The sequence below is a fragment of the Drosophila albomicans genome, chromosome 3 (genome assembly GCF_009650485.2).
Source record: "Drosophila albomicans strain 15112-1751.03 chromosome 3, ASM965048v2, whole genome shotgun sequence".
NCBI lineage: Eukaryota > Metazoa > Arthropoda > Insecta > Diptera > Drosophilidae > Drosophila > Drosophila albomicans.
Window position 1 is genome coordinate 13,486,842 of NC_047629.2, and position 26,336 is coordinate 13,513,177.

At 41.4% G+C, this 26,336-nt stretch overlaps 5 protein-coding genes across 7 annotated transcripts; 2 read left to right on the forward strand and 3 right to left on the reverse strand.

Moving 5' to 3' along the window:
- Nucleotides 1-550: 550 nt before the first annotated feature.
- Nucleotides 551-944, reverse strand: LOC117569338 (defensin). Its single transcript, XM_034250468.2, has one exon. It carries the CDS (start codon nucleotides 895-897, stop codon nucleotides 616-618), a length of 282 nt encoding a protein of 93 aa, XP_034106359.1. The 5' UTR covers nucleotides 898-944; the 3' UTR covers nucleotides 551-615.
- A 653-nt stretch (nucleotides 945-1,597) lies between these two features.
- Nucleotides 1,598-12,077, forward strand: LOC117566923 (DNA polymerase zeta catalytic subunit). The gene is made up of 14 exons (XM_034246543.2): nucleotides 1,598-1,818; nucleotides 1,875-2,104; nucleotides 2,263-2,507; nucleotides 2,568-2,809; nucleotides 2,873-3,314; nucleotides 3,371-3,490; nucleotides 3,548-3,946; nucleotides 4,444-4,507; nucleotides 4,562-4,678; nucleotides 4,731-6,747; nucleotides 7,419-8,224; nucleotides 8,712-9,806; nucleotides 10,783-11,010; nucleotides 11,070-12,077. The coding sequence occupies exons 1-14, from the start codon at nucleotides 1,699-1,701 to the stop codon at nucleotides 11,455-11,457; spliced, it is 6,513 nt and encodes a 2,170-aa protein (XP_034102434.1). The 5' UTR covers nucleotides 1,598-1,698; the 3' UTR covers nucleotides 11,458-12,077.
- Nucleotides 11,547-19,493, reverse strand: LOC117566925 (protein kintoun). Of its 2 annotated transcripts, none has more exons than XM_034246544.2 (5): nucleotides 19,298-19,493; nucleotides 15,997-17,453; nucleotides 13,980-15,066; nucleotides 13,759-13,912; nucleotides 11,547-12,407 (listed from the first exon to the last, which is right to left on the reverse strand). In XM_034246544.2, exons 2-5 carry the CDS (start codon nucleotides 17,249-17,251, stop codon nucleotides 12,186-12,188), a joined length of 2,718 nt encoding a protein of 905 aa, XP_034102435.1. In that variant the 5' UTR covers nucleotides 17,252-17,453; nucleotides 19,298-19,493; the 3' UTR covers nucleotides 11,547-12,185. The 2 variants fall into 2 exon arrangements, with proteins under 2 accessions (XP_034102435.1, XP_034102436.1); XM_034246545.2 differs by lacking the exon at nucleotides 19,298-19,493 and adding an exon at nucleotides 18,347-18,364.
- A 662-nt stretch (nucleotides 19,494-20,155) lies between these two features.
- LOC117572374 (activin receptor type-1) lies at nucleotides 20,156-23,802 on the forward strand. Of its 2 annotated transcripts, XM_034255140.2 has the most exons (8): nucleotides 20,156-20,247; nucleotides 20,746-20,863; nucleotides 21,147-21,182; nucleotides 21,324-21,399; nucleotides 21,470-22,110; nucleotides 22,170-22,580; nucleotides 22,649-22,874; nucleotides 22,943-23,802. In XM_034255140.2, the coding sequence occupies exons 1-8, from the start codon at nucleotides 20,187-20,189 to the stop codon at nucleotides 23,090-23,092; spliced, it is 1,719 nt and encodes a 572-aa protein (XP_034111031.1). In that variant the 5' UTR covers nucleotides 20,156-20,186; the 3' UTR covers nucleotides 23,093-23,802. The 2 variants fall into 2 exon arrangements, with proteins under 2 accessions (XP_034111031.1, XP_034111032.1); XM_034255141.2 differs by lacking the exon at nucleotides 21,147-21,182.
- LOC117572372 (tubulin--tyrosine ligase-like protein 12) lies at nucleotides 23,788-26,144 on the reverse strand. The gene is made up of 2 exons (XM_034255139.2): nucleotides 26,000-26,144; nucleotides 23,788-25,927 (listed from the first exon to the last, which is right to left on the reverse strand). The coding sequence occupies exon 2, from the start codon at nucleotides 25,777-25,779 to the stop codon at nucleotides 23,884-23,886; it is 1,896 nt and encodes a 631-aa protein (XP_034111030.1). The 5' UTR covers nucleotides 25,780-25,927; nucleotides 26,000-26,144; the 3' UTR covers nucleotides 23,788-23,883.
- Between the last annotated feature and the right edge of the window lie 192 nt (nucleotides 26,145-26,336).

Consider the following 26,336-nt stretch of genomic DNA (forward strand, 5'->3'; position numbering starts at 1 on the left):
ACATACTTACAACTAATTCTAATCAAGTTAACTTAGTAATTATTAAATGAAATGCAAATCAATACACAACAAAAACAACAACAAGAAATCGAATAATTATACATTAACGATGGTTGATTAACATAACAAAACTTTTATACTTAACTTAAAAAAACAAAGAAAAAGAATATTATTATTGAATAACAAAAAAAAAGAAAACAAAAATGAAACTAGTTAAAGGAATTAACGAAATGCATGTTACAAATTTTTACAATTAGCAAATTTTTTGCACAATCGCCATTCAATTTGTTAGCTAATCCTAATCAATTTTTTCATAATGTTTATATACTTACTTATATTAACGAACGCAATTTGTAAAAGTCAGCCAAAGATACCGATGACAAGCATCAAGCATAAAAAAAGAAAAGAAAATAAAAACGAATCACTCGAATGCTCTTTCCTCAGCTGCACCGCAACAACCAAGAAAAAAAAAAAACAACAACGTAAGAAACAGAAAACAAAGGGAACTCAGTTAGGTGGCTCGATGAAGCAATAAATAAATAAATATATATATACTACTTTATGCAAGTTTTATTTTTATTGATCGTTTAATAAATAGTAATAGAAATTTGTGGTTTAACGACGACAAACACAGACGGCCTTGTCACTGCAATATCCTCCTTTATAACGACGAGAGATGCAGTGCACCGCACAGGCGGAATGATTCACATTGAAGGCACTCAGCAGATCGCATGTGGCACGTTTCTGGCGAAGATTCAACTCGCTGGTAGCATCCACTAATGTATCCGGAGTATCCACATCTGTAAGCTGCACCTCTTGGGTCTCATCGAGCACAGGCTGCGATTGTGCAAGAGCAAGGAAAAGGACAACAAAGCCAAGGCACACAATGGTCTTCATGATGATGATTTGCTTCTGAGAGTCTGTTAAACTATTGATGATACTCTCCCATCAAGCTTGCAGCTTTTATAGGTTGACTGGCTGTGCGGGACTCCCAGTAGGTGAATTTAATTAGGCTTCTTGGTATGCTTGATCGCAGCAGAGATCACGTACAAGGGGATTTTCTGGGCGACATCTGCTGCGGTTGATTGGTGTCTGGTAATTCCCTAAATTGTGCCATGGGCGGTCAATTGATGTAATGCTTCATTAAGCAGTGGAATTATAATAAAGAATTTGTACCAAATTTTGCAAATTACACATAAAAATCAACTTCACATTATTATTTGCTTATTTATTGCATTATGCAGCTCTTTAAGGAAATTTTTAAAGTTATAACAACTGTGAAGAAAAAATTATTACAATTTTATTATTGCAAATTACAATTACAATTATATTATCACAATTGCAATTAATTGAGCTGCAAGCAAGTATTACATTATTATATTAAAAAAATTAATTTTACTATAAAATCTATTTGATTTTACAAACTAAATTTAAAATCGCTTTAAATTGCATTTTAAACCATTTTGCACTTCCTTTAGCAATATTTGAAAATGGCGCCTTATTTTCGCATTTTGCAACCATATGGCAAGTAGTCGTAACGAGTCACAGCTGAATTTCACAATGCGCGGTAAATTACGTTGCCAGCCCTGGTAATTATCAGCCGCAAAAGTAAACAAAATTGCTCTGCAGTCAATTCAAAGCTAAATCATTAATTTAAAGTAATATTAAGCAATTTATGTGGCTTAACAATAAAACAAAATGTCGACCATCGACGGCATTTACTCGCTGCGTCTCGTCATTGCCGACTTTTACATGGAGAAGCCAATATTCGGATTGGATCCATGTTACTCCGAGTTGCGCGGCAAAGAAATCAAACGAGTAAGTAAATATAAATTGTATTATTTAAAAGAGAATACACTACAATTCTTTATTAGGTGCCCATTGTGCGTATCTTTGGCGCTAATGCCAATGGTCAGAAGAGCTGCATGCATGTCCATGGCGTATTTCCATACTTTTATATACCCTACGATAAGCGAGACTTTGAGACGCTGGAACGCGGCATTCTCCAGATAGCGATGCATCTGGACAAGGCGTTGAATATATCACTGGGTCAGGGCAGCTCCGATGCACAGCATGTGTTCAAAATACAGCTGGTGAAGGGAATGTGAGTAAACAAAATAGACATATCAATATATAGTCCGGACCTCAACCAGTACTTATCGAAGACACGAACCAGTTGGAGATTACAAACTTATTTGAACATTAATTCTAAATGCAAACTCTGTCTATTACTGAATTAGTTTAATTCTATATATTTTGTAGTCCCTTTTATGGCTATCATCGTGTGGAGCATCAGTTCTTGAAGATCTACATGTTCAATCCACGCTTTGTGCGTCGTGCTGCGAATCTGCTGCAAAGCGGCGCCATACTCAACAAGAACTTCAATCCCCACGAATCACATGTACCTTATATATTGCAATTTATGATCGACTTCAATCTGTATGGCATGAGTTATTTGCATGTGCCTCTCGAGGTGGTTAAGTTCCGACGCAGCAATGAGGATGAAGGTAAGCAACAGCTTTAGCAGTCAAAGATTAATCTTTATACGGTTTCTTACCTTCATCTAGTGTTGCCCTATGCAAATGTAAATCCGCAGCAGCTGTTGGACTTGAGCAGTGCGAGAAAAGTGAGCTGCAGTACCTTGGAACTGGACATTAGCTCGAATTTCATACTCAACCGCTTTCAGTTGGCGGCCAAATCGAATGCCACGCACACGAATCCCGGCATTGAGGCTATTTGGCACGATGAGCAAGTGCGTCGCCAGAAATTAGCACAAAGTTTTGGCGCTGATGAACAAAAAGTCAAAGCGGTATTAGATTTAATTTTAAAAGTCAGCTAACAACATTAACTATAACTTTAACCTTGCTTTTAGATACCCATTTTGGAGGTGCCGCCCACACAAGAGCGTCCTAACATTGAGCTAGCGGAAAGCGATGTTTTCTATCGCACCGCCTTGGAGAGCAAGTTGTCGTCCTTGGAGCAAACATTGAGCGTGGATCAAACACTCATGGAACAGAGTCAAGTGAGCGCTACTCATGTGACGCTGCAGACAAGCGTCAAGGAGCAACGTCGCACCTTCAATCTGCAAAAGTTGCTGGTCAACTTGGTGTATCCTGAGGAATGTTCACAGGAGGCGCAGCAGCAGCTGGTAAATGCTTCATTCATACAGAATCATTTGTCGGGAAGCGGAAGTGGTCAGAGTTTTGTGCAGCTGGCGGAGCAAAGAGAAGACTCTGACTATTTGAATGATACGCTGGTGGATGAGCAGCTCCAGTTGCTGCAGTCGCAGGGACCAATGGCGCATGATGCCACCTGTAAAGTAAATGCTTTTGAAATTGAAATCAGCATTACTAATGCTTCGCTTTCACAGTACGCGAGGAGGACTTGGAGTTGCTGGATGTGCTGCAGCAGCTGGAAGAGCTGAATGAGAATGAATCGCAAATCGATTTGGACAGTTCGCTGGCGCCGCTTTCGCAGCAGCACAAAAACTGTAAGAGAAAGCAGCAAATAATTTCAGAATGTTCTTAATTGATTTATGTTTCCTAAGTTGAGCTCACTCCTGAGCTGCTGGACAAGCAGACGGCAGCCGAAGCCGCCAAGCAACCGTTGTCGGAGCACGAAGACGACAGCTCAGATGAAGAGACGGCTGCTGGTAATATGCATGACTTTTCGGTGGCTTTAGATGACATCGATGAGTTGCTGCTGAAGCTAACGCAGAGTCAACCCAAATCCGACGCCGATAAGTCTGTTAAAATGCCACAAGTCGATGGCGCTGATGATCAACTGCCGCGTACGCCCAAGAAGGCCAAAACGCAGCGGAGTCCGCCACGCACGCCCACAACGCCCAAGAGTCGCATCAGCAGGCAACAACCGCGCACTCCCAAGTCCAGTGCGGCCAAGAAGTATGCTCCTTTGCCTCTGACCATAGTCAGCAAATCGGCGCAAAGTAAGTAAAGTTGGAGATTGGAATTGTTATACTCGCATCTATAGGGTAGAAGGGTGCTATAACTTTGTGCCGGCATGAAATCTATGTAACAGGCATAAGGTCAATAGCTGTGTCCGTCTGTCTGTCCGTCCGTCTGTATGAACACCTAGATCTCAGAGACTATAAGAGATAGAGATATAATTTTCGATAGCATTTTTTATTTTTGCACGCAGTTCAAGATTGTTTCAAATTTTTGACACACCCACTTCCGACCCGAGAAAATCGATATATCGTTATATTTTCAATGTAGTACTATATCAATATACTAAATGTATCTTTCAGTATTTATGCGTTTTAATTGGGTATATTATTATGGATTAAAATGACTTATCTGTAGTTTTCTTAGTTGTTTTTATAATTTTAGTGATCTTTTTAGATCAAAAATTAATATAATTTTCATTTTAACTACATTAGATTGATAAGCTAAATAAAACTATTATTATTCCTTATCAATTTAGAGAGCTCAACGGAGTCACCTGTTATGCCCATTCAGCTCAGCCAGCAGCTGGACACAGTTAAAAGGTGAGTGCAACTAAATCACTTTGCCTACCTGAATAATTCAGAAATTATCTTTAGTAATCCAGCGCTGACGTTGCGCAAAAAGCTGGCCATGACGGAACTACGTCGCAAAACTATATCGGCGCCGCCAGAGGCTCTAAAGGAATCGACACGAGCAGCAGTAACAAAGGAACAGTAAGTTTAACCCAATTTATAATTCGTTTAGTCATAGAATGCTTTATTTTAGAACACCACTTCGTCGCAGTTTGCGAAATCGAGCTCAGGACTTGGATAAAACACACATCGTTTGCTCGCTAACGCCGCGTCAAAAGAATCCTAAAATGTCTGAAATTTTTATGGAGACAAAAGAAACCTCAGCGAGTTCAGAAGAAGAAAAAAAGCCACGCCGAAGTACTCGCAACTGCAGCAAACAGGAAGCAAAGGAAGTTCCATCTACAAGCAAAAAGGCTGTGAAGTCAAAAGCTAAAGCACAAGTAGAGACTGGGACTGAATTGATTAAAGGAAAAGAGTCTGGAGATACACAAAGCGATCACAACTGTTTGCTGAAAGTGGTAACTTCAGATGCACCCGCTACTCAAAGAGTTGAAGCTGAGATGGAAAAGCAATCTGCAGACGCGGAGATATCAACAAATGGCGAAAAGTCTGTAACAGAAATGGAATCGCCAGCCACATCAAGAACAGAAGAAGTTATTTTAGAAACTCGGTCAAATTTGGATATAAGGAAACCATCGGTTGAATCGCCAGTTGTTGCCAGCGAGGAAGATGAAACAATTGTATCCGATACAGAAAGCGATCGTTTACTGCCGAAGCTTAGAAAAACGCCGAATTTGCGACGTTTGCGAAGAAGTTTTCGGGACACATTGTTGGCGAAGAATGCGACGCCGACAAGTACTCGGTTAGCGAGTCCAATGGCAAAGCAGAATGCACTTGAGATTATTGACAGTCCTTCAAGGAAAACTGCAGAGAATCAAACCACAGAAAGAGAAACTTTATTCAGTAAAACACCAGTTAGTAGAACTCCTTTAAGTAGGACTTCTTTTAGAAAGGTGCTGCCGGGTGACAGTCCAACCCCATTCGAAACTCAGTCATCAGCGTTGGAAGTTTCTGCTCGAACACCAATCCCTTCTCCAACGGCCACACCAACTGTTGAACCCATGGAAGTTCTGGCCACACCGCACTGCAGTCCGCAAAGCCAAGAGGACAACACTCCCGAGTTGATGCGTAGTTTCTACGAACACTCGTTCATGATCAATAGTCCCTCTGTTTTCAGCGAGGACTTGAGCAGTCCACAAACCAATGCACAGCAGAAAACAGTTGCTCAGCCAAGCAACAACTCCACCAAATCCTCGTTTGTCATCACACCACTTGAGCTGCCGCCCAGCTACGACGAAGTGCTTCGTGGCTGTCGCAAACTCGATTATCCTGAGTACACCTTTCAGCAGCCCTTCTACAGCAATCCCGCGGATGTGAGCAAAATGACCGAGGTGGGATTTCTGGTGCTGCGCATACCCGGCAACAAGCTCAACGATCTGGAACCGTTTGAGAGCTGTGTGCTGCCCAGCAATCGTGGTCTGGCTGCCTGGCGACGCAAGCAACTTCTACAGATTGGCGGACCTGCAATATTGCAACGCTATAAAACTGCGGGCCAGATACGCGAATATTTTAGCACCGAGAAGCGAATTGTGATTGAGCCAGCGTTTAGTGCGCCGAGCAGACAGGATGCCAAACTCTGGCTGAAGGCACGCGAGCTGCACCAGCAGCGAAAAGGACATGGCGAAAGAGAGGAGGAGCGAAACGATGTGGATAGTCCCATCAAGATCAAAAGACAGAAGATTACCATGATGCTGAATGAGGGCGATGGTGCTGGGGCAGATGAGGATGGCGAACTTGATTGCAGTGGCATCAGTCTAACGCCCATGTCGGTGTCCTTGACACCAGCATCAAGTCAGCGGCACGCTGTAAGCAACAAAATGCGCTCTCGACGTGGCACAAAACTGCAGTTCCAGGCATCATCTCAGGATGAACCCCAACCAAGCAGCAGTCAATCGAGTGAGCAGAGCGTGGCGAGCAGTGCTGCCTTGGATGCCTTGGAGCGTAGTTCGTTTGTGAGACAGCTGGACAGCATGAGCGGCGGTCGTAACAGCCATGAGCTGAGTTTTGGACTCAATCAGGCGTCGCTGGATAACACGTTTGGTTTCAAGGTTAATCTGGAGAATCTGCAGCAAGCCAAGGCAGACATTGAGGTGAGTTTATAACACGCAAACATGAGGATAAACTCTTTTTATACCATATGAAATGTATGTCACAGGTAAAAGGAGGCATCTCTCTATAAAGTATATACATTCTTGATGAGGGTCAATAGCTGTGTCCGTCTGTCTGCATGAACACCTAGTTCTCAGAGACTATAAGAGATAGAGATCATTTTTTTTCGACAGCACTTCTTATTTTTGCACGCAAATCAAGTTTGAAATTGTGACCACGCCCACTTCCGCCCCGCAAATCGATAAAAATCGAATAATAAAGGTAAATTTGGAGCTAGAGTCTCAATACAATAATAACTAAAATTTTTATGGTTCCAGAAAATTTAGTAGCGAACTGATAAAAAGTATAGAGGTTATTAAAGTAACACTTTTGAATGGACAATATGATATATTTTGCAATATATGGTATACTTTGAATACCTAATGCAGCATTTGGTGTATTTTAGTATTTTTGTGGCATATTAATTTGGTATATTTTGAAATTAATACCGCACTATTTTGCTTTTATTCGAGTACACTCGGCTGTAGTTTTCTTACTTTTTTGTTTGTTTTTTGAGTCGATGGCCTTAGTAGCTAGCACTCCCTTCTTTTAGTTATTATATTATTTTGTATAATAATTAAACACGTAAATAAATAAATAATGTTTATTGCAGTGCAACTATTTGACCATCATGACGCTGGAAGTATTTGTGGCGACGCGCGAGGACTTGCAACCTGATCCGATGCACGACGAGATTCGCTGTTTGTTCTATGCCATCGAGCACAGTTTGCCGCCAGCGACAGTGGGCGAAACGCTGCCCAGCAAAGCCTGTGGCTACATTATCGTTAGCGATGCCTCCGATCTGCTAAACGAGGGTCGTCATCATGGCCTCGATGCGGATATTGAGCTTCAGGTGGTGCAGAGCGAAGCGCAAGCTTTTGAGGCATTGTTGGCGCTATGCACACGCTGGGATGCGGACATTTATGCGGGCTACGAAATCGAGATGAGCTCCTGGGGCTATGTCATCGAGCGTGCCAAGCATTTGTGCTTCAACATTGCGCCGCTGTTGTCGCGTGTGCCCTCCCAGAAAGTGCGCGACTTTGTCGACGAGGATCGCGAACAGTTCACAGATCTCGATGTGGAGATGAAACTCTGCGGTCGTATCTTGCTGGATGTGTGGCGTCTGATGCGCTCCGAGATTGCGCTCACATCGTACACCTTTGAGAATGTCATGTATCACATCCTGCACAAGCGTTGTCCCTGGCACAGTCCCCGTATGCTCAGCGATTGGTTTGCCTCGCCCTGCACTCGATGGATTGTCCTGGAGTATTATCTGGAACGTGTTCGCGGCACTCTGGCGCTGCTTGGGCAACTGGATCTCTTGGGACGCACCAGTGAAATGGCCAAGCTCATTGGCATACAATTCTACGAGGTGTTGTCGCGAGGATCGCAGTTTCGCGTGGAGAGCATGATGTTGCGGTAAGTAAGAAATATCTGAGTTTGTATAAATGTAAAGAATATAATAGATTGACTAGAAATATATATAAAATCCATTATAACTATATCACACTATACTACCATAGCTGTAAGGAAAGAAATCTTGACACCGCTGCCCAGAGTCCGTCTGTCCGCATGAACACCTAAATCCCAGAGACTATAAGAGATACAAATATAATTTTTGATAGCATATATAGCATATATTTTGTACTTTATGGTATATGTATTTTGAATCTATCACTATATCAATATACTACTTATAGCCCTTGGTATAATTTTGTATTTTTGTAATGTTTTTGCTTATTTTGAAATTCTGGTTTGCAAATCATAATTTGAGTCTTTAATCTATTAATTATATTATCTTACCATAATCCATTTACTTTAGGTATTCATTATGCCAAAAAACATAATACATTGTCTACTACTACCTGGAAAGCTATATTAATATTGAAATTGTTCCTCCCTTCAGCATTGCCAAGCCAAAGAACCTGGTGCCGCTGTCGCCGAGCGTGCAACAACGCGCCCACATGCGAGCACCCGAATATCTGGCGCTGATCATGGAACCCGAGTCGCGCTTCTATGCCGATCCGCTGATTGTGCTCGACTTTCAGAGTCTGTACCCCAGTATGATCATCGGCTACAACTACTGCTTCTCCACGTGCCTGGGACGCGTCGAGCATCTGGGCAGCAGCACGACCTTTGAGTTCGGCGCCTCGCAGTTGCGTGTGTCGCGTCAGCTGTTGCAGCAGCTGCTGGAGCGTAATCTGGTGACGGTGTCGCCCTGTGGCGTGGTCTTTGTGAAGCGAGAAGTGCGCGAGGGAATTTTGCCACGCATGCTGAGCGAAATTCTGGACACCAGACAGATGGTCAAGCAATCGATGAAGTTGCATAAGGACAGCTCCGCATTGCAGCGAGTGTTGCACTCTCGACAGCTGGGCTTGAAGCTGATGGCCAATGTCACCTATGGCTATACGGCAGCCAATTTCAGCGGACGCATGCCCGCCGTGGAAGTGGGTGACTCGGTGGTCTCCAAGGGACGGGAGACACTCGAACGTGCCATCAAGCTGGTGGAGATGAATGAGAAGTGGAAGGTGCGTGTCGTCTATGGCGATACGGATTCGATGTTCGTGCTGGTGCCAGGACGCAATCGAGCCGAGGCATTTCGCATTGGCGAAGAGATTGCCCAGGCGGTGACCGAGATGAACCCACATCCCGTCAAGCTCAAGCTCGAGAAGGTTTATCAGCCATGTCTGCTGCAGACCAAGAAGCGCTACGTCGGCTACATGTACGAGACGCCCGATCAAGAGCAACCCGTCTATGAGGCGAAGGGCATTGAGACGGTTCGTCGCGATGGCTGCCCGGCAGTGGCCAAAATGCTGGAGAAGGTTCTGCGACTGCTGTTCGAGACGGCGGATGTCAGCCAGATCAAGCAGTATGTGTGCCGGCAGTTTACCAAACTGCTATCAGGACGCGCAAATTTGCAGGATCTTATATTCGCCAAGGAGTTTCGCGGCCTCAACGGTTACAAGCCAACGGCTTGTGTTCCAGCGCTAGAGTTGACTCGGTAAGCAGCTAGTTTTTATAGGGATTACACTATCACTAAAGTATTTCTGATTACTGAAAATTTGATTGCTATCAGATAAAAATTGGCGAAGTTATTTAAGAAATGCAACAAAGACCTCCTGGAATTGCGTCCTTTTTGCTTTGACAGAGAATTTGGTATATTATCTATACTATGTTATGAATGTAGTACTATACGCATACCAAAATCCCCTTCGGTATATTTTAGATTTTTTTGGGTATATATTGAGAATATGGTTTTATTGAAATTGATTGGTGGGAATTTAAATTGAAAATGTATTAACACGATTATATTCTAATGTGAGATCTAAATAACTCCTCTTCCTTTAAAATATATATTCTTGACAGCCAAGACGATATAGCTATGTCCTTGTCTGCCTGTCCGTCAATCCATATAATCTTAGAGAAGAAATTATAATTTTTATTCGACACCACTTCGGCCCCCGCAACAGCTACAGTCACTAATTTTGGTACATACAATAGAAACTTCAGTTTTTGTGTTTCCTACAAAATTAGTTAAGATCAGATAAAAATTTTAAAAATTATTTAAGAAATATTATTGTTTCGGACTAAACGCCTTCTACAATGGGTTCTTAGTTCTTAGCTGACAATATAGTATAATTTGTAGTCTATGATATATTTTTAATTATATAGAACTATAAATATATCAAATTATCCTTTGGTATACAGCATTCGTTTTGTGTTTATTAAAAGTGGGTATCCCACAGTAGAGCATATTCGATGGTAGCTTTCTTACTTGCTTAATTTAAAATTGATCAAAACTCTTATATTGTGAACTGAAATCGATCTAACGATCTTCACGAAACAGTTTCGAAAATGGTGGAGAATGGGACATCTCAAAATACAATTTGTATACTAGTTTCAAATATTAACAAACCAATAGACTACATTCTTAACTGCTTTCTATATGAAACCCTCCCCCTTTTTAATTTCCCCAGCAAATGGATGCAAAAGGATCCGCGACGTGTGCCACGCCGTGGAGAGCGTGTGCCCTTCTGCATCATCAACGGACCGCCTGGCATGCAGCTCATTCGCCTTGTGCGTCATCCGCACGAGGTGCTGGCCCACGAGGGCTACAAGATCAATGCCATCTACTACATCACCAAGGCGATTATACCGCCGCTGAATCGCTGCCTGCTGCTTATTGGCGCCGATGTGAATGAATGGTAAGCAAATGGAAAAATGCTACCACAAAGCAATCCATTAAATTCCTATAATCTTGTAGGTTCAGTAATCTGCCACGCAAACTGCTGATGACGCCAGCGATGTCCACAGCCGGAGAGTTGATGAATCGCGGCAGCGCCAAGTCCACCATATCGCAGTATTTCTCGACGACCAACTGCATCATCGATTGTGGCCGCCAGACGAAGGCAGGCATCTGTTCGGATTGTGCACGAAATCCAAGTAAATGTGTGGTCACATTGCATGCTCGGCTGGCACAGCTGGAGCGTGGCTATCGATTGACGCAGCAGATCTGTCAGGCGTGCTGTGGACGACTTGGTGACTTGCAATGCGGTTCGTTAGATTGTCCTGTGCTCTATGTGCTGGAAGTGAAGCGGAGGGAGCTGCAACAAATGCCACATATTCGGCAACAGATCGAGCAACGATTTTGATTTTGATGTTTCTGTATATATAGGGTGTATATATATTTTGTAACTTTTTATTCGACTAAAAAAGTTAAAATGCCACAAGTTCATTGTCTGCAGCACAGTTCATGTATATGTATATCGCTTATACGCTACGTATGCCGATGTGGTGTGGTGTGGTGTTAATGTTAAATGTATGTTTTTGTGTGTTATCTTGATGTATATGCTTTGTTAACTATTGATATTTTTGTTTTATTGAGAGCTGTGTTTTACATTAATTAATATATTATATGTGGGTGTGTGTGTATATGTATGTGTATAATAATCGCATGAGGATGTGCACTTTACAAATAATCTAAAAGTTACTTATGTACGTTGCTTTTAACAATTTCCAATGAGTTTTAACCAAATTAAATAACAATCATCAATTAATAATATATTTTATATATGTATATATAACCATGTACATAAGATTTTATGTGTTCCTGCTCTGTTCTTTTGTTTTCATTCAATTTTTGATCTTTTGATTCTTTTTTTGTGGTTTTTGCCCTGATTGCACCTAAACAATTTGCAATTGTATATGGTTATTTTTAAATTGAGCGAGTGTCTTAACATTTATTCAAAAAAAGAGAAAAAACAATATGAAACTCTCAAAAAAGCCATTAGTACAATAAAAAGTGGTTTCAAAAAATTGAAAACATGCCTCCAAAACTTTCATTTTTGTTACTTTGTAGTTGAGTTCTTGGTTTGGACTCTTACATCTCATCATCATCATCGTCTTCGTCCATTTCAAACATCATTGCGTTCTTAGCGTCTGCATCGTTCCGTTTGTTCTCCTCTTCGTTGTAATTCTTGTTGCACTTAGTTGAGGAAACTCCACCAGTCAAGTCGAGGCCACTGTCATGGAAGGCATGCTTCTTGTTATCCTTGCCATGACGATGATTCTGCTGTTTGAAATACTGTGCGCTGCCAGCAGTCTATAAAAAATGTAAATAACAAATTGCGGAAATTAGATATGTCAATAAAGTATTGATACCACCAACTTAAAAAAAAAAAAAAGCGTGCCCCTCAAAGACCTGTCAAAGTTATGCTAATATTGTTTCTGTCAAAGCTAAACAAATACTTTTTTTCAATTTCCAATAAACAGTCTGAGAATTTTGATTGATTTTTAAAGCGTTTATTGAGTAAATAAACAATTCAAGAGACGTCGCAAATAAATGACCACAAAATAAATGACAAATACAACAAACGGAGTGACAATTCCGTTACTAAGTACACTTTTTATGCAATGAACTCCATGATCTACAAAGAAATAATAATACCTATGCATATAGGTTAAAATTAATTCAGCAATCACAAGATTGTCAACAATGTTAAATTGAATACACAAGATAGCTATTTATGACATTTAAGTAAATATCTAAATATAACCGAAACCCAACAAAGAGAACTGAAATTAATTGAAATTGTAAATTGTCAAAAAAAAAAAAACAACAAATTTGCTATTTTAAGGCATACTTTTATAATGGATTGGCTTTAAATAGACAACCAATTTATGATATCTTTTGAATCAACAATAGACATTACTAGATAATGCTAAGTCTAACAAGTTGTTAAATTTATTTCAGATTTATTTGAATAAGAAATAATAAGAAAACAAGTTTGGATCTTTTACATTACAAAATAGATTCAATTAACAATATTAAATCAAATTGTGAATGGTCAAAAATATATAATTGAATAATCTATTGGCTTGAAATAGACAGCCACTTGATGATAAATAAATCTCCGAAAAAACAAACAAGTTGTAAAATTAATTTTAAAGAAAGCTGGAAACTTCCATTCGTATTTTGTGCCTTTGAAATATTACAACATTGTCATGCCTTAACATCATGAACTGCGCATTCAGAAACTAAAGCGCAGCGATTATCTCATCTGACTTGATATCATATGACCTTCAATTGATCGTTGAGAGTGTTAGCTAAGGCGGGAGGGGTCAGAACTTATTCTTTGTTAGTTTTTGCTACACATTTGTAATTGACACGCGGCAAGCCGGAACGAAGTGGTTCACGGTTTGCTTAAGGTGCACAATTGTTGATGCTATTTCGGGCACAATTCGCACAATTACTAAATGGAGAACAAACAATCATCTAATCAACACCCTCGCACAAGCACACGTCTAGCATTGACAATGGAGAATCTAACACTATGACTAGATAATCAATATTTGCGTCTGCCCAATTACTGTTATAGCATTTCGCGTTTCGCCAGCTTGCACTAATTTAATTATGATAAATGCCAGGCAAACACAGAAGCACAGAAGCTTACCTTGTGAACGGATTGCTGCTGCTGCTGGCCAGTGACGACGCTGTCTTCGTAATCCGCTGAATCGCCTTCGCTGAGGCGACGCTGCTGTGCCCGCAATTTGCAATCGCGACGCTTTTGATTCTTCTTCCGTTGCCCCAGAATGCTCGAATCGAGTCTACAAAAAAGATTCAGTTCAATTTAGGTGAATTGGTTTAAAGTGCGACGACTATTTTGAGACTCACCTAAACACTTGCTTCATGATGTGATCATTAAATCTAACAGTCTTCTTGCAGCTCTCCGAGAGACCTGCGTCATCTCCCCCGACACGTTCCTCGGGTATGCCGCCAAATGATTGAGAGAAACCAGCGCCAGCTGCGTCCACCGAGCACGAATACGATGATGAGTAGTCATCAATGGACGAGCAGCTGTCCGACATGGAGGGGCGTGGTCCATAGCGGCTGAAACGCTTGAGGATGCCGCGATGATGCACACTGCTGCCTCCGCTGCTGTCGTTGCACTCGGAGAAGCTGCGTTGCTTACGCTGCGGCAGCTTCAACGTTGCCATCGGCTGCGTTGCCACTTGCTCTGGAGTCGAGTGCTTCATTTGCTGCCGCTCCGGTTGCTGCTTCTGCTGCTGGGCGTGGCGTTGCTCCTCAGCCTTGAGATCCTCGCAAGCAGACTCGGACAGCGAACGCTTGTTGCGCTTGCGCTGCTTCTTGTTAGGCTTCTTGTGCTGATGCAGCTGCTCGTGCTCCTCTTCCACCTCCGCTTGGGGATGTGGCTCACCACCAGCACCCTTATCCTTACCGTCAATGCTGTCGGGCGGTGCAATGGTCACCTCCACAGCCTGCTCCAGCTCATTGTGATCCATGCTCACCTGCAGCGACTGCTTGCATTCCACCAGCTGCTCCTCGTCGTCGCTGTCCTTGTGATGCCCCAATGCATACTCTTTGAGATCATTGCTATCGGATCCAGCCAGATAGCTTGGCATAGTCTCGCAACCAGCGCTCATATACAGCCTCAACACCACATTCTCATCAGAGGCATCGGCCTCGACATGATCGATGAGCAGTTGGGAATCAACCTCCTCGCTGAGCTGCACGAACAGAGCGTAGTGTGTGGGATAATAGCCGCTGCCCATGGATGCAAACTGCAGATGCAGACTGCGTGGCAGCTGCAGCGTCTGTATGGAATCTGGTTGCACGTTCGGCACGTGCAGCACAAAGGCCATCACATTGTCCAGGACATTGCAATCGAACTTGGCGGGCAGCTGGTAATGCAGATGGTGTTGTAGGAACGAGCGGGGCGACACTTCGGCAGTGGGTGGGACTAAAAGATGGAAGGGGGGAGAAATGTGTTAGAATAATTTGTGGAAATTCACGATAAATGATACATTAGGAGAACTGATGGGAATTTGTCAACATTCAGTGGAAATTGCACAACCATCTGTTACAACAAATGGCAATTAACTGTAAGAGGTTTAATTTGCATATGCAAAGTTTCATAAGAATGTATTAATGGTAATGTCAAGTGAGAAAACCTTCGCTAGAAAAGTTTAGACAACTAATTTAAAAACTAATTTAAAGGTTTTCTTTGTAATTTGGATATGCGCAATACTCTGTAAAAAATATTGCGAGCGACTCTATCTAAAGTAAAAAAATGTATACCAAAACATTTTTGTATTTTGAATAAAGATGAATCTTATGGGTCTTGATTAGCACTTTAATTGACGATAAGAATGATTTTGGAATAATTTTTCCCTTTTAAGATAATTGCAGAAAATACCAAAATATTAACGAATTTATATATTTTATATCAAAATAGAAAAAAGTTCATAAGCAAAGAATAAGAATAAAAATAATCTTTTCTTATGTTTACAATTGTTCCAGTATTTTTTTCACTGTAAATAGAAATTCTTTCAACACTAGCAAATCAAATCAAATAAATGAAATATTACAAATTTCACCAATATGAAAAATAAAAATGTTTGACAAATTTGTTAAACTAAATAATTTAAATGTGTAAAATAGCATGCAGGTATGGTACTTTACTATTATTGGAATTATACTATTTTCAACAAAAATTAGTTATAATATTAATCATCTGAAAACCTAGGGAGTTGTTCTTTTTGCCCTGTAGCTTAAGTTTTCAAAGTAAACATAATGGAAAATATACAAGTATTTTTTGAAAAAACCTAAACTTTAAAAGTTCTATATTCTTAAAAGTTAAAAGCGTTTTTTTTCACTGTCTTCTACTTACATGCATTGGTAGCTGGGGATTGTTCCACGATGGCATCGCTGGTCTCAGCTGCGCCTTCGCCTTCGACTTCTGTCTCCTCCTCCTCGGCGGGCGATTCGCTGTGCTCGCTGTGGGAGCTCAGCTCCACGCCACTGTCCTCACGACTCAGCAGACGCACAGAGTCATGCATTTGGCGCTGTTGCCGAGCGGTGCAACGCACCACAGGCAACGTGATGCACAGACGCCGCAGCTCGGTGTCGAAGCGTGCATTGCCAGCCTTGTCATCAACCTTGTAGGGCAGATCCAGCTTTAGGCGATACTTGGCACCATGACGCTCGCTCAGCAAGTAGACAGACTTCTCTGTCACATCCAGCTGACAGTCTGCCGTGGAGCTGAGCAGCGGCAGTTCGATCTCGACAACTAGGGAACTGGGCACAGTGGCCTGCAGCTTGGCGTCCAGTTCGTCCGTGTACTCGGAGAGATCCACAGCGTGGCTTTGCTTGATGCTGTACTTGGGCACCGTGAATTTGGGTGCTGCGGTGATCTTGGTCTTCATGGGCAGCACTTTGGGCAATGGATTCTCAGTGTCTGGCTTCTTGGGGTACATATGCTCCAGGGGATGCGGTTCGCGATCCTCTTCGCTGGCATTCTTGGCCAGCTTGCGTATCACAGTGGGGCGTGCAATGCCCTTGTAGTCGAGCTTGGGGAACTTGAGATTCGCCCGATCCAGTTTCACATTATACTCACGCTCCACGCCATCCAGGGCGGTGTCCAACAGGCATTGGCGAAACTGTGCATTGCGTTTGCCCAGATGCAGTGCATCCGGATGAAAGACCACATCGTAGACTTTGCACAACTTCTGCTTGGCATCCACATCGTCATGCGGCGGCCCTTGTGCCATGGGAATGGACCAGCTGAGACCACGTTCCCCGGTGTCCGGGTTAACCATCCTCTCGTTGTTGGGTCTGGCCACCTCCACTGACGAGGCAATGTTGATGAAACACTTGATTTCGCCATCGATGGTCGTTTTAACGACAAAGCCCGGCTTTGGGTGTATGAACGTGATGTCAACGCCACGCTCCTTCTCTAGCTGTGCAATCTCCTGTTCGTAGAGCTTGCGATTCTCCGGATCTTGTATTTCGTCGACGTAATCGAAGAACAATTTACGGAACTCTTCGTTGTCGAGAGCTTTGCGAATGCGCTCGAACTCGTCCTTGTCTATGTCGAGCTTCGTATTGCCATGCTTGGAGTGTTTATTACGTGTGGAAGCGGACATAGCTTATCACAAATCACTCACACACTCGTCTCTTTTTCACTCACGCACTCTATCGATCTCTCTCTATGTTTTGCACTTTACTATAATTTTAAATTCACTTGTTGCACTATAAGATTTATTATTCGTTATTAATTAAGGAACACGTAGCCGTAGAAATGCGATTAAACTTTGTGTTGTTGTTCTTGATTTCTTCTAGTTGGTTCTGCAATATAGAAAGAGATAAAAACAATTAGTGAAGGTAAAACAGTAAAGCATTGATAGCTGATGCAGTGTTGACAACTTGGCTATTTTGTTAGCTATTTTCTGTATAATATTGCTAAATTTTAGATTTTGTTCTTCATATTGCTTTTTAAGATAGAAATGATCTAATTTTCATTTTACTTTACTTTTCTTTTATTGTCATATTTCTAGATATCAAACTTAGATGGCAATTCACGATTTTCACATTTTTGTATTAACCGTATTTAACTAAACAGTAAATTCTTGTTTTTTTATAGACTCAGCTGCAATAATACAAATAATTACATGTAAAAAGTTGGATATCAGTATCAGTTACTTAGCTACAAATAGATTGTTGAATAATGCAATTGAATGCACTGGTTCTTTTTTTTAATATAAAAACAAAACAACAAAACTCTTCAGCAAAGTTGTTAAAAATTTAGCTTTTTTTATTTGGCTATTTAACTTCAGACAGAAGGTTTTAGAACTGACAACACTGGCCAGCTGATGCAATATTTGAAACTGATTTGATTTTTAGCAAAAGTCGTAGTCTGACGTAGACAATTGTCGTAGGTTTCAATCGATGACTTATCATCAAGTATAGAAAGAAGCATTTATATGACTATTTTAGCAAAATTCATAATCAATGACGACTCTTCTCCCTATCTCTTTCTCTCTCTATCTCTACATATTTTAATAGCTCTCTCAGTTGTGCGGTCTTTGTTCTCTCTCTTTTGTTAGCGGAATTTGCCGGTCATTTTATTTTGGCAATTAAAGCGATATTTATAATTACAATGTCTTATGTAAGGTGTATATATTATATGTGGGACCATGCGGTATTTGTTATTGAAACGCAAAGGAAAAACAAAAACATACTGCGTAGTTTTGCTGTTTTGTTTTGGCCGCTGTTTCGTCTCTGAATATGATTGCATGTGTGCGTGTGCCGATGTTTGTGCTGCGAGCGAACTTTTACGAATGAATTTGTAGAAACACCGGCAAAATGCTTTCGGCAAATGAGCAGCAAACGAAAAGTGGGAGAGGGAGCGGGTGAGGATGGAGGCCGGTTGATAAGCAAAAACAACAACTAACCAACCAACCACTTGCCCTCAATTGTTTGCCTTTGCCTTCTATTATTGTTGTTTATTAGCGACGTTCTATATCAGCAGCACACATTCACAAACATATGTAAGCAATGCGTATGCATGTGTATGCGTGTGTTGCGCAGCCCAGACGAGATGGGACGTGAAAAATCAGTGTATACACACTACGTACATACTTTATGTGTGTACCCACAAACCTCAGAGGACAATAATCTAGATAACACAGAAAAAGGGACAACGCTGAGATATCGATAACGAGAAGACATAACCAGCAACCAAACACATGTTTAGCGCCCTCGTTTGTGTGTGTGTATTTGTGTTTGTTTTGCGTACACGCGCAAAAGAAAATGTTGAGAAAATTGTTCAAGTTACGTGACTAAAGGGAGCACATGCCTCGGTTTGATCAATATCGATGGCTTATTGATTTCCTATAGGCATAAAGCGTCGCTAACAAGGAGAAAACTGGTTGGAGTAAACTTTAGGCTTCTCCTCTTCTTAGTTGACGCCCTCTTCTGGAAAATTGCAACAGTAGAGCTGACAATTTAATGGCTTCTTAGCTTACATATATAATGAAGAAAGTCAATCGTCGGATAATCTGGTTTTGCAGCTATCACGAATAGAATAACAACAGTGAAACACAACGGGTTGCTTAAAAAAAATAAACTGATTTTCTAGTAGTCTAAGACCAACACACACACGAACATGCACATGCAGAGGTCAAACTTACCTCAAAAAATATGTAAGCACGTTGTTATTTTTCTTTAACTTATTTAGTAAATGCACGTATTATTTTCAATAAATTGATTTTTTAGTTATTACTTTTGCAAATTGTCTTTGACGTTTTATTTAGATTTTCTAGAAACGTTTTTTTCAGCTGATCAATTTTTTCCAGGCGAAGCTGAGGACCGGCTCAGTGTGACCTAAACGAATTGTGGGCGACTGCCTTAAATAGAGTAACTCCAAACTGCGGTGATACTTTGGTATTTTTGTTATATGGTCAACCTAACATATAATATGTGCTGACCAACCACGTTCTCGTTATATCAACAAGCGATTGTTCATGTCAAACTGTACAGTTTAAGAGCCCATTTTAAATATCGGATGCAATTTAAAAAACAAAACTAAAATTTCTTTTGAACACAAAGCAAAAAAAAAATAAATTATTTGATCTATTTAAATTCAGAAGCTAGCCCAATAAGCAAGCAATTTTCCTAACCACTTGACTTTGCATTTAAATTTGGTTCACGATTCCAAATTTTTAAGAACTTTTTTATATGGGGGATTTGCTTTATTATCATTGTATTAAGGACATACTAAAGGACTTATATTTACCATTCATCATTTAAGACGTTAAATGTTTTTTAGGTGGCCCCACATTTAATTCGGCCACATTCGGAAAAATTTTAAAGACAATTTCTAATGCTTGTAGTCCTTTATTTTCTTAATCTTTAATAATTATCTGATATTTAATTTCAACTCGCGGACAGTTATTTGTGAGGGAATAATATCGATGTTTTGCCATAAGAAATCGATGTTTTAAAACGTTTGGAAAACATCGTTACACCGATAGTGCCATCAATGTTTCTCCACCTCTAATTGATACAACTCTACAATCAATGGAGTCCAATTTATTTTTAGTTTTTCTGTTGTCATTTTTTCTGTATAAAAATGCAAAAGGTGCGTTACCGTGTATTTACAAGTGCAACACAATATCCATCAATCATTAGAATGCATTTTGGCAAAAGCATGAGCAGTTTCCAGTGCGGCAAATTAGGCTGAAAAAGATGCTAATGCCTCTTACTGTGTTTGTTTGTGTGCGTTTGGGGCCCACAATTTGTTTTCATATGCTACTGTTCTGAGCAATTGCGCCGCGTACGATGTGAAAATTGTGACAAAACTGCTTATTAGGCAATTAACAATTGTGAAAACAGCGAGTTAACTCGCATATTCTGATTATATAAACACATTACCAATGCCTATGTGAGCGACCGAAGCATAAAGAAGTGCATCTTATAATCAGTATACGCACACACACACATGTGCTTTATTTGTGTATACACAAAAAGGTTCTTGTGTATGTGCTGTGTGTGCTGCGCGTTGAGTGTATTTCTGTCAGTTTTAAATGTGTGACTGCTACTTACTTCCTTTTTTTGCTGCTGCTGTTTGCTCTTTTAGCTGAAATCAGTGGACTGTTACATGATGATCAACAGGAAGTAGACATGGAATTGCCACCAAATATAAATGGAAAAGCGATGCCAGCAATACCGCAAAACTCTGTGCTAACACATCCCAGGTAATTAATTGTTAACTAATTATATGCATTTTATTGAAGATCTTATCGATCACGAGCATTAGCATTGAAATATGAATAGTGATTATTTTCCTATTGCGTTTAATCGCTGCAATATCGATGCAATGTGTTTACATAAAGTTGTTACATGAGTGCATGTGTGTTTATCGATAAGTAACAGAATCGATATTGCAGCGAACACTTATCGCTACCACCCCCTTAAACCCGCTAACTGTTTACTACTACTTGCTCCCTCCCACACTTCACACGCTGCACTTGCACTTAGGAGGCATGTTAAGAGTAAGCGACGCATGAAGAGAAGGTAACACTGACAGTCATATCTCCATTAACTCTACAATGTAGTGTAGAGTCTAGACCATTACAATACTTATTATTTATTTATAGATATTTATTTTATGAATCATATATACACATATTAAATATTATCTTTTTGTATGCACAGATTAAAGTGTTATGCATGTGAGCCACCTTGTCTCGATCGCAATGAACACGCCCACACATGCCAGAATGCCATACAGGTAAGCGATAAATTCTCCACTTTTGCAATGCATTTGCTAATTCGTTGTATTTCCCCCTTTTTGCACCCAGTGTTGGAAATCACGCACACGTGACGCCGTTGGCAAGGAGCAAGTGTCACGAGGTTGCACCACGTCGCCGGATCAAGTGCAGTTGATTTGCAATCAAAATGCGCTCAACACTGAGAAATTCATCAATGTCGCCTGCTGTGCCAGCGATTATTGCAACGGTGGCGATTTTCCCAAACTGCCGCCGTTCGTCAGCGAAAGTGGCGACGTGACCGTGATTACCGCTGATAGCAGCAACATTAGCAAAATGACAGCAGCGATTTTGGGGCCATTTTTGGTGATAACACTTGTCGGCTTTGTAGCCGTCTTTTTTATGCGTCGCAGCCATCGCAAGCGGCTGGCGGCAACTCGCACCAAACAAGATCCCGAATCCTATGTGGTCAACGATGGCCTATTGCGTGCCACTAGCGCAGGAGATAGCACACTCCGCGAATATTTGCAGCATTCAGTTACTTCGGGTTCGGGCAGCGGTTTGCCGCTTTTGGTACAACGCACATTGGCCAAACAGGTGACGCTTATCGAGTGCATTGGGCGCGGCAAATACGGCGAGGTGTGGCGTGGTCACTGGCATGGCGAGAGCATTGCCGTCAAGATATTCTTCAGTCGCGATGAAGAGTCGTGGAAACGTGAAACCGAGATATACAGGTAACGCTATTATTTGACCTTCTATAATCTTTGTTTAATTAATTTTTGTATGTTTTTAGTACTGTTCTGCTGCGCCATGAGAATATTCTTGGCTTTATTGGCTCCGACATGACGTCGCGCAACTCTTGCACACAGCTTTGGCTTATGACACACTACTATCCCCTCGGCTCGTTGTTTGATCACTTAAATCGTAATGCTCTCAGTCACAATGACATGATCTGGATTAGTTTGTCGATTGCTAATGGCTTGGTACATCTGCACACGGAAATATTTGGCACCGAGGGCAAGCCTGCAATGGCACATCGCGACTTGAAGTCGAAGAACATATTGGTTACATCAAATGGCACTTGTGTTATTGCTGATTTTGGTTTGGCCGTTACACACTCGCATGTTACTGGACGCCTCGACATGGGCAACAATCCGAAAGTGGGCACCAAACGCTACATGGCACCGGAAGTCTTGGATGAGAGGTAAATGGGGAGAGAATAGAATTAATTTTGAGAAGCAGTTGCCATAATCTGAAATATATTGATTGCAGTATTGATCTGGAGTGTTTTGAGGCCTTGCGCCGCACGGATATCTATGCATTTGGACTGGTGCTATGGGAGGTGTGTCGTCGCACCATTTCTTGTGGCATTGCTGAGGAATACAAGGTGCCATTTTACGATGTGGTGCCCATGGATCCCAGCTTTGAGGATATGCGCAAAGTTGTCTGCATTGACAACTATCGTCCATCGATACCCAATCGCTGGAGCTCAGACTCGGTGAGTTTTAATTCATAGATCGTTCAAATTGAGAGAGACTTATGTTTTGCTTTCTATTCATTCGTTAGCTACTCGCTGGCATGTCCAAGCTGATGAAGGAGTGCTGGCATCAAAACCCCAATGTGCGTCTGCCCGCGTTGCGTATTAAAAAGACTATACATAAATTAGCTTCCGCTGATGAGAAAATACGTTTAGACTTCGATGAGGTATGCGTTTAGTAGCTTTTAGTTGTAGTTTACAGCCTAAGTTAATATTAATTAGATTTAAGTGACATTAGTTGAGGTTCATTTTGTTAGCATTTAAGTTTCCATCAATTCAACTTATTATTAATTTTTTGTTCTTTTCATTAGTCTGTAATTTCATTACACACACACACCACACACAACCAGAGACAGAGAAGTGAATTTAGTTTTGTGCCTTTGAAATTGCCTTAAACGTAATTCGAACTTGACTATTGAAGTATCAACTTTCACATATTTCATTATCATTTATTATTTTTGAAGTGCCATTACAATTACGAATTGTAAAACATTATTACACACTAAATTTAAGCTCACTTTTTACACAAAACACCCCAAAACAATTCGGATCTATCATCATCCACAGAGCTATTGAGCTGCTATATAAAAAAACATACAATTCATATAGATTTCCTTTTCCTTATCAAGCTATGATAGAGTTATAGAGAATGTAAGCAATTTGGCGACTCACATCTATTTAAGAGTATATTGTATGTACATGAATAGTTCCCAACTTTAAATATATACATATATATATATGCATATATATTGATATGCCTAGAAATATACAATACTTACCCGAGTATTCTTCGTATATTGTACAAATGCGCGATAATTAAGTTGTAAATGACTAAGATTACCGACAAGAAATAAAATACACTTTGTAATTGTTAAGCATAAACGATAAACGATTTTTTAATGATGTATGTGAATGAAACTTGTAACATTTAAAATACGTATGCGATGTGTTCTGTGATGGTTAAGTCGATTTATTGTCCATCTGCGGTCAGGAGACGGAAGCTCTCGCTGTTCTGTTCGTCAAGGAAGAGCAGCTTAAAGATGTCGTTAAAGAACTCTGGATAATAGTCACAAGCACGCTTGCAATCCGGTGTCCAGTTAATCTCCAGCAGCTTTGGCTGCATGCTCTTCTGCTGCTCCTCGCCCGTCCAGTCCAGCATAATATCTGCGGCGTAAAGTGCACGAGATTGGGCACAAGGTGCCAGGCCACAAGGAGGCGCCGCCTTGCTGGCACACTGCAACACCTCGTACAGCATGCTGCAGATTTGCTGCTCGACAGCAGACCAATTGTGTTTGGGATACTGCTGTTGCCATAGCTCTAGGAAATCATCGCACTTGATGTGATGCAGTTGGGCCTGCTCCTGATAATTCATCACTGTGTAATGCTTCTCATAGTCATCAAAGTGATCCAGCGAATATGGACGATTGGCGAAGCGCAAGAAGAATTTGCGATGCACATACGCCTGGAGTGGTTTCACACTCTTCAAGAGGATCACATAGCGCACATCGAACTTCACCTGAGCCTTAAGTTCATCGCGATGAAACAACACCGGACGTTCGATGTACTTTTGGGCAATCTTGGGTCCCGTTGCGGGCAAGCGAACAATTTGCTTGATATTGTCTGTGATGTGTGTGTCTAGACCGCGTGCCAAGTTCCAGGGTTTGATGATCCAATGATTGTCCAATCCCTTGGCGGCACGCTGTTGATAATAGGCGACAAATTGACGCAGCTCCGTCGACAAATTGTAAGTGGTGGGCAACCAAGCCGGATACGTTTCCAACGTTGCGGCATTGTGATGTTCGGGCGCTGCACGACGACCCACAATGCTCAGCAGATCTTTTATGGTGATGACATACTCGAAGGGGAACTGATTGATGTATTTGTGTGGCGTCTCAACAGCGAGTTCCGCAAAGTTCTTGTAGTGTGTGGTGAGCCACAGCACATCCGCCTCCTCCTTGTTGTCCACGAGCACAAATTCGGGTGCTGTTAGATGTGCACACACGACATCGTACTCGGCATACACCTTGAGAGGATCACATCGAACAGGGGTCTCCTCAACTGTTGGTTGATCTGCCGTTGGATACGTTTCGGGAATGTGACCGCTGGCAAAGTAATCAGCACTAGGTTCCACTTGCAAAAAGCTCTCCGTGCTCAGATCAGTCTCGCTCCAGGGCAGCAAGAGTGCCGAACGCTGTGGCGCATCCTTGGACACATATTCCACAAAGTCGCGTGTCACTGCACTGCCTTGCTCGCAATCCCGTATGGGAAACAGCAAGCTGTACGTGGTCTGTGTGCTCAGATGCAGCAGTGGTACTAAGCGGAAACTTGGTGTATCCGAATGATTGACCGCGGAACCAACTTCATCCATCACATACCAGATGGGCATACGCTCCTCATCAGAAAGGCCATCACTGGACAGCGAGTAGGCATGACAATACTTCCACAGACGCCGCAGTATCTTGTCAATGCGCTGCTCATGCTCGAGATCCACGCCGGTGATGGCAGACAAACGATCCGCCAGTTGCGGATATTGCTCCAGCTGTTGTCGTGCGCTATTCAGGCGAAATGTCCAGGCATGATCTATTAAATAAATAGCCTGTGGATCACTTGCCTTGATGCCTTGCTCCCGTGCCACTTCCAGGGCAAACACAGGCCGCGCACTGCTGTCATCATCGGGATCAGTTTCCATCTCTTCGTCGTCATTGTCGTAATCGATTAACAGCAGTTGCATCGCCTCCCCGGCATCAAAGCAATCCGTGCTCAATTTGCGATAAAGCGCTGGCCAGAGATGCACTGGAACCGCCGATGATTCCAGTTGTGGCTTGTGCAGAGCCACAAATTCATTGTACTTGTTAATGCCGTCCATGTCGCGTGCCAAAAAGAACGATTGAGAAGGAGGGAGGTGCAGGTCCAATGTTCCCCGGCAAGTTCACATGGTTGGTATTTTTAGGATGGCCGCAATTCAAATATACTAAACATATTGCAGTTATTCGGTGTGCTCACAGCATGATCTTCTATTAATAGCATAATATTAATAATATTTAACTATGTAAAAAACAATAAATTTTATTTTTAATTTAATTCACTTTTGAATTCAAATTTGTTGCGCTTTCGGCCAGTATCTCAATTTGGTATATTTAAAAAGGTGTGTCTGCCCTTTGTTTGTTTACAGAAATTTGTTTACAATAATACCAAAAACTCAAACATATGACAATAGTGATGCCGGGTCAGCCATTTTAAGTCAGCGTGACTTTTAAAAAACAAAGATCAAAAAGTTTTCTTCATTAAATATTAACATAAATAATGTGAGGAATAAAAAATGCAACTAATGACTCACATAATTTATGAGTAATAGTAAGCATAAAGTATTTTTCAACTCTGTTTTTATTGTTTTGGCTTTTTTTTAAAAGCAAACTAGCTTTT

Bases quoted from the DNA above. Each gene is read 5' to 3' on its own strand.
- LOC117566923 (XM_034246543.2), top strand. From the start codon at position 1,699: ATGTCGACCATCGACGGCATTTACTCGCTGCGTCTCGTCATTGCCGAC. The intron at 1,819-1,874 runs GTAAGTAAATAT...ATTCTTTATTAG, and splicing joins GCGGCAAAGAAATCAAACGA to GTGCCCATTGTGCGTATCTT. The intron at 6,748-7,418 runs GTGAGTTTATAA...TGTTTATTGCAG, and splicing joins AAGCCAAGGCAGACATTGAG to TGCAACTATTTGACCATCAT.
- LOC117572374 (XM_034255140.2), top strand. From the start codon at position 20,187: ATGGAGTCCAATTTATTTTTAGTTTTTCTGTTGTCATTTTTTCTGTAT. The intron at 20,248-20,745 runs GTGCGTTACCGT...TTGCTCTTTTAG, and splicing joins TCTGTATAAAAATGCAAAAG to CTGAAATCAGTGGACTGTTA. The intron at 22,581-22,648 runs GTAAATGGGGAG...TATTGATTGCAG, and splicing joins CCGGAAGTCTTGGATGAGAG to TATTGATCTGGAGTGTTTTG.
- LOC117572372 (XM_034255139.2), bottom strand. From the start codon at position 25,779: ATGGACGGCATTAACAAGTACAATGAATTTGTGGCTCTGCACAAGCCA.
- LOC117566925 (XM_034246544.2), bottom strand. From the start codon at position 17,251: ATGTCCGCTTCCACACGTAATAAACACTCCAAGCATGGCAATACGAAG. The intron at 13,913-13,979 runs GTGAGTCTCAAA...TCTTTTTTGTAG, and splicing joins ATCATGAAGCAAGTGTTTAG to ACTCGATTCGAGCATTCTGG. The intron at 12,408-13,758 runs GTAAGCTTCTGT...CATTTTTTATAG, and splicing joins AGCAGCAATCCGTTCACAAG to ACTGCTGGCAGCGCACAGTA.
- LOC117569338 (XM_034250468.2), bottom strand. From the start codon at position 897: ATGAAGACCATTGTGTGCCTTGGCTTTGTTGTCCTTTTCCTTGCTCTT.